The following is a 5,841-nucleotide window of genomic DNA, read 5'->3' as shown; positions in this document are numbered from 1 at the left end:
TTGATCGGTCGTAATCGTTCATTTTCTAACAATAATTATTGGAAGTGTGTACCTAGCTTTAGCCTAAAATTGATGTGACAGGTGCTCTTTAATTTTCATGTGAAGTACAGGGGTATGTAATAGTGTTATGTATCTTTTTACAATGTATCTTTTTATGTATCCTTTTATCTTTTTACATCTGTTTGGAGGCTGTAGAAGCTCTACACAGTGCTGAAAAAAACCCAAATTTTTCCTCCAATTGACTTTAATGGTGTTTGAATTTGATGTTCGACCACCCGAATTTTTTTGCTATATTCGAGCGAATAGCTGCCGAATCGAATAGTGAGCTATTCGACCAACACTAATCATTACTATCCCTTCAGGACTGGTCGTCCCACACTATCCATAAAGTCTATCTCTTCCACAGATGTAAACGCAATTACTACATCACTGGATACATCCTTAATTTGTCTTTCAGGGGTCTGTTCAGAGTCATATGCTTGCCTATTTCAAGGACGACTGTAACAACCAATAGGACCAATCGCCACTAAATTAATTTCATCTATATCCTTATTTGCAGCGCCATATCTACTTTGGTGTCTTTCACTACATTACAGCGATTCTTCTCTCACATTATGACTTTTGACTCGCTCCCTTTCTTTTTATTTATATCTACTCAAGTCTCTTGATCACCTGAGGAAGCCATTGAATTGGCGAAATGGGTCAGAAAATTTTCGATTTTCTTAGTACAACTTTTCTTAGATTTCCTAAGTACAACTCTTTGATGCACTCTGATTTAGTATATTTTTAAATAACACTTGTTCACATGTATGTTTTATTATTGATCTGTTATTCTCTATACTTACTTCAGTACAGACAAAGTCAATATCCAATTACAGGGAAACGCAATATAAGACCACCTGTTACTTCAAAGGCATTTGGCACCTCTAAGTTGCAAATTTTAAAACAGTTATCCATTACTTATACTTCACTGTACACTGGTAATGTGTTACAGCAAACACTTTCCTGGGAAATTGGTTTGTTGTTCTGTGTTTTATTGTACATGTTCTGATGCAGGGTAGTAAAGTGATTTACATTTTCTCATCCCATTTTTTCTTTATTTTAGAATTGCCATGATAAAATTGATGAACTCTTTAAATCCAAGCTGCACTTGGTCGGTATTGCAGCCGCAGTGGTGGCTGTCATTATGGTAAGATCAGACTTTCTTTTCTAAATTAAATTCTTCTTAGCACTAAAAACAACCTATTGGAAAATATCTTATTTTAATAAAAAGAAATGTCTCAATTCGCAAATCTTTGGGAAAGCCATGTGTTGCACCAAGCAAGGTACAGTGTGTTTTCCACTGCACGGTAAAGGATAACACATATATCATATATAGATATATAGCAATAAAAAACTTTAGGCAAATGCACGTGTCAATAAATTCTGAACCGTCTCAGAAGCATCTCAAACTCATGTCAAACTGATCCATTGACAAAAGCCTAAAGCCAACTTGTCATCAGTGGTTCCAATACTTTCCTTTATAACCATTCTCCATTGAAAATGTCAATACTTTTCAATGTGGGTGTGACACCTCCTGCACAATGTGGCACTCCTGACCTGAACAGCAACCCTCAGTCTCCAACACTGTGAAATGGTAGTGACTAAACCCAACCACTGTTGAATACAAAGCTAAGAATATTATACCACTGCAAATTCTTGTTCATAGTTACTTTTAATTTTCTGTCCATTAATAATTCTTCCAAATGTTTCCAACACTCAGCTAACATTCCTTTTATTCTTGCGTTAAGTTTTGCTTCTACTCTGGCAAACATTTGTAGTTTCTGAAATATTTTAGGTTGTCTTGCATGCAGATCCCAAAGGTTTTTTGCCCAAGCTCATTGTCATCATTACAACACTCATTACGAGGTGTAGTGGTACATAATTCACATTCTGGCCTTTGTGATTGGACCTCAAGTATGCTTTCTGACTCTTTTATGTGCATTATATTTATACAAGCAATGCTACCCATTGGGCTGACACACCTACAATACTACAAATACGAAATCTAAGCCTCCCATTGTGGTACCATCTTATACTCTAATTGAATCTGCAGTTGCAATGATCAAATATGACATTTGAAGACTTGAACGTTAGGTTGAGCTGCTAGAGGCACCTTGACAACTGACCGTTATCACCAGGGCCATGCCTTGATCGCAATATATTCTGCATTAGTAGGCAGAAAGAGTAGATAACACTGCAGTAAACAACTTGAGAATATAACACGTATAATTAGGAACCTGATACCATTAGCACGCCTAACTTTTTTGGGAAACGGGTATATTAGTGGGTTTAGTTTTGCTTTAACCCTTTAATCGATCCCTTGCAGATATAAAAAAAACTTTCTAGAAATTCCAATTTGAAATCTCTCAGATATCTCTTGACAGTCTCTCATGCTTTGCAATAGAAAATTATCTTTATCTTGAGAAAACCCCTGACTGTTGAATGTAAGCACAGCACATTGAGAGGTTTCATTTCCCAGTAATGAATGTGATGCAATAAAATCTCTCTTATGGTGGTCACCTGACTTGAATTGAAGATTAAGGAGTCAGTTAAGTTCCAAGATCTAGCAACAAAATTAGTAAATTGATTATGTGGCTGTCTAAGCTTTTGCACGTGCAACATTTTAGGTTCATTTTTTCCAGTCTGTATATCACAATTTGCACATACTTGTATATAGTTTGTTAGATTTAATGTACAGTGCTGCATAATATGTTGGCAATATATATATACTGTTTAATATTATTAATAATAATAATAAAAATAATAAATGATCTGCACTGAATGACTTTATCTAAATATTTTTTAAAGCTATGGAGTGCCTCTTTATTCTGCTTTCTCCACAAGATATTAGACATTTTTGCTTTTTTTTTGATGAATTACCATACTTGACCTTCCTCCTCAAGATGGATTTTTGTCCAAAATATTTGCTGACCTTATTATATTCTTGTATTGCTTTTATAAATTCAAGTAGATTGCCACCTTTTAAACCCCTGTTGACGATCATTTTTTGCTCATGTTACAAAATTTTATCTCAATTTGTACTGCAGAGTACAAAATGCAACTTTAGGATTATATATGGAGCTATGTTGGCAATAATTGGAATATACGATACATATTAAGATAACAGGGAATATAATTCCATATATTGCAATACATAAGGCGATATATTAAAATATGCTTATGAGAAAACTGGTAGAGTATGGGAGAACACAGAATAGTGTACTATATGCCACCAAAACAAAAAGTTAACTTTCTTATACAATCAGATGAACAGAGCAGCATTTGTCATTCTGATAACATATTACATTATCTGGCAAGATCCAGATCCTATCCTATCCTTTCCCCCAAAGCCATTCAAATAATCCTCTTAATGGCCAGTACTAGTATACACAATTACCTGTAAAATACATTTCAGAGGACCTGCTACATTACTGCTACCTATCACCAACGTGCATATTAGGTTTTTAAGAACTTGGCGAATTGGTGACGTTTTTAGTTCTGGCCACAATTAGGATTTTGTGAATGGTAGCAGAGGCCTGCTATGGAATAAAATGATACAGTTCCTTGATATTTTCTCTATTGACTGCTGCCTGGGCCAGCCACACAGAATCACCTTCCCTTTTTCTTCCCTGTCTCTCCAGTGCCATATGAATCCAAGAGGAAGAACCTACAAAGTTATCACTTGCAGCTCCCACAGGGCTGAGCACTTTCTTCTCTTGCCCATGTCACACCCTTTGACTCTCCATGTGTGGAATAGTTTACCTTCCCCTTTTGTTTATGCTGTGCTGCTATCGGCTTTTACTTAGAGTTCCTATCTCCCAAGTTATCATGTTCTGCAGCAGTTGTCTTAGATTAAAAAAGTCATGATGGGAGTGGGATACAATCAAACATGGCATACCTAAGGTGCGAGTGACAACCATAGGTGACCCTTTAAAACACAGTCATCTATAGCCAGCAGAGCAATGAGGAGGAGCAATGAATAAGTAACAAAGCTGAGGTCAAGATAATTAGAGGATTGTAAATATTTGAAGATAGGGGCTCCCTTAAAATAAACCCATTCTTTTAACATAAAAATTAAACTAACAGACTCAGAAGCCTTCAAATACCCACCTCCCAATTGCTGCCTTGTTCTGAATGCCTGAAAGCCAATGATTAGGTCACAGTGATGTCTCGTTATGGGGGTAGGTGGGCAGTCCTTGCCCTGTGTTAGTTTTGGATAAACTGGTTTTATTTTACTTGGTTTTAGCAGGCAACTAGTGTAGCAAGCAATCTATGTTAGATGAGATGTATCTAATTTTTATTTATGCAGTAGATTTTTTGTCTATTAGGTGTCTTCTCATTAATAGTTGTATTATTTCTGTTTTCTCTAGATCATTGAGATGATTTTCAGTATGGTTCTTTGCTGTGGAATCCGGATCTACTCTGTGTACTAAAGAATGTGCTCTCTCCAGTGTGTAAATAATAGCACGTCTTCTACTCCCCCCCATTCCCATTCATGTATTTTTATTAACACCTGTTACTTGCTCTGATGGAGCTTGTGCTGAAGTTTACAAACTCAGAACAAACACTAAAGTTTGCTTCTGTCCAGGAAGGAAGTTGCAGCAACAAAACAAACCGGAAATTGTGACCCCCTGTAGAATGTACTTGGTGCATTGTGGGACTCTTACTCCTAGCACTGCCTTTGTGTGACATTCTGTCACCATGTCACTGCCACATAAAAGGGTCCGAAATTGACTTACCTGTCATGTGCAGGTAATAATGAGTCAGCTCTTGGGTACATGCGTGTCTTATTGCTGCAACTTCCCAACTTAGGCCACTCCTGTGTAAAATATATTGTGATCCTACTATTGGGGATAGGACCAACCCCAACAGCTTCCCCTTCCCTGCACGATTCCCCCACACAATCTGTCATCAGAAAATAAATATATATAAACATGTATAAAGATTCTCATTAAAATTCTTTACAGGGGCTTTTTTTTACCCCAACACCAATGTGTTTATTCTGTTTTTTTTTTTTCTTTTAAAGGGAATTCCTTATCTGTGTAGACAGAGTTACACAGCAACCAGACAGTTAATGGACAAAAAACTTTTGTTAATGTACATCTGATATGGGAGAAATACAAGGGCTGTCATTTGCTGCCCTGGCAGTTGATGCTTAGACATTGCGCCAGACATTTATTATTTATATCATTTACAAATCTGCCAATAAACATTAGAGTTTCTTTCTTTTCCCAGTCTTAAATTTGCTGTGTATATGTTTTGTGTCTCTGAGCTACAAATATTCAAGCTGACCTCCAGCTTTAGTCTTGCCTAGGTGTACAGGCTCCTGTCTAGTTTTACTGCACACTGTCAGCTTCTCACAAAGAACTTTAGCGTATGCAGCATAGACATTCATAATAATCTAGACTTTTCCTCCCAAGCCTTACTAGGTCTGGGCCTTCCCGCTTTACATGTAAAACGACTTCCTAGGACTGCCTACTCTACCAAATTGATGTTAACCCATGATAGACTGAGTGAACTTGGGAAGGGGTACCAGGGCAGGGTGCTGCAAAGTTAGTTTCATGAGCACACCGAAGAAGGGGAGAACAGGAGGACCCAGCATAGGTAAAAACATAAGCAGATTTAATGTCAGTTTCAAAGTCAGACACAATCAGGCAATTAGCAGTCTCAGAAGGATGAATCCCTGACCTGTAAGGTATTAGTGATTTCCACACATTTTATAACAAATTTTAGTTTACTGCCTTTTTTGAACTTTTGTACAGGTAGTCCCCAGGTAACATACAAGATAAGGACTATAGG

At 37.0% G+C, this 5,841-nt stretch overlaps 1 protein-coding gene across 1 annotated transcript in view; it reads left to right on the top strand.

The window, feature by feature from the left end:
• Positions 1-5,034, top strand: part of CD81 (CD81 molecule) — a 40,625-nt gene extending 35,591 nt beyond the window's left edge. Inside the window, exons 7-8 of the mRNA XM_072421729.1 lie at positions 1,106-1,189; positions 4,413-5,034. Coding sequence (XP_072277830.1) covers positions 1,106-1,189; positions 4,413-4,475 — 147 coding nt within the window. The 3' untranslated portion in view covers positions 4,476-5,034. The remainder of the gene's footprint in view (positions 1-1,105; positions 1,190-4,412) is intronic.
• Positions 5,035-5,841: the final 807 nt, after the last annotated feature.

Source organism: Pyxicephalus adspersus, chromosome 9, assembly GCF_032062135.1.
Source record: "Pyxicephalus adspersus chromosome 9, UCB_Pads_2.0, whole genome shotgun sequence".
NCBI lineage: Eukaryota > Metazoa > Chordata > Amphibia > Anura > Pyxicephalidae > Pyxicephalus > Pyxicephalus adspersus.
The sequence above is the reverse complement of the archived record's forward strand: the minus strand, read 5'-3'. Positions and strand labels throughout refer to the sequence as shown.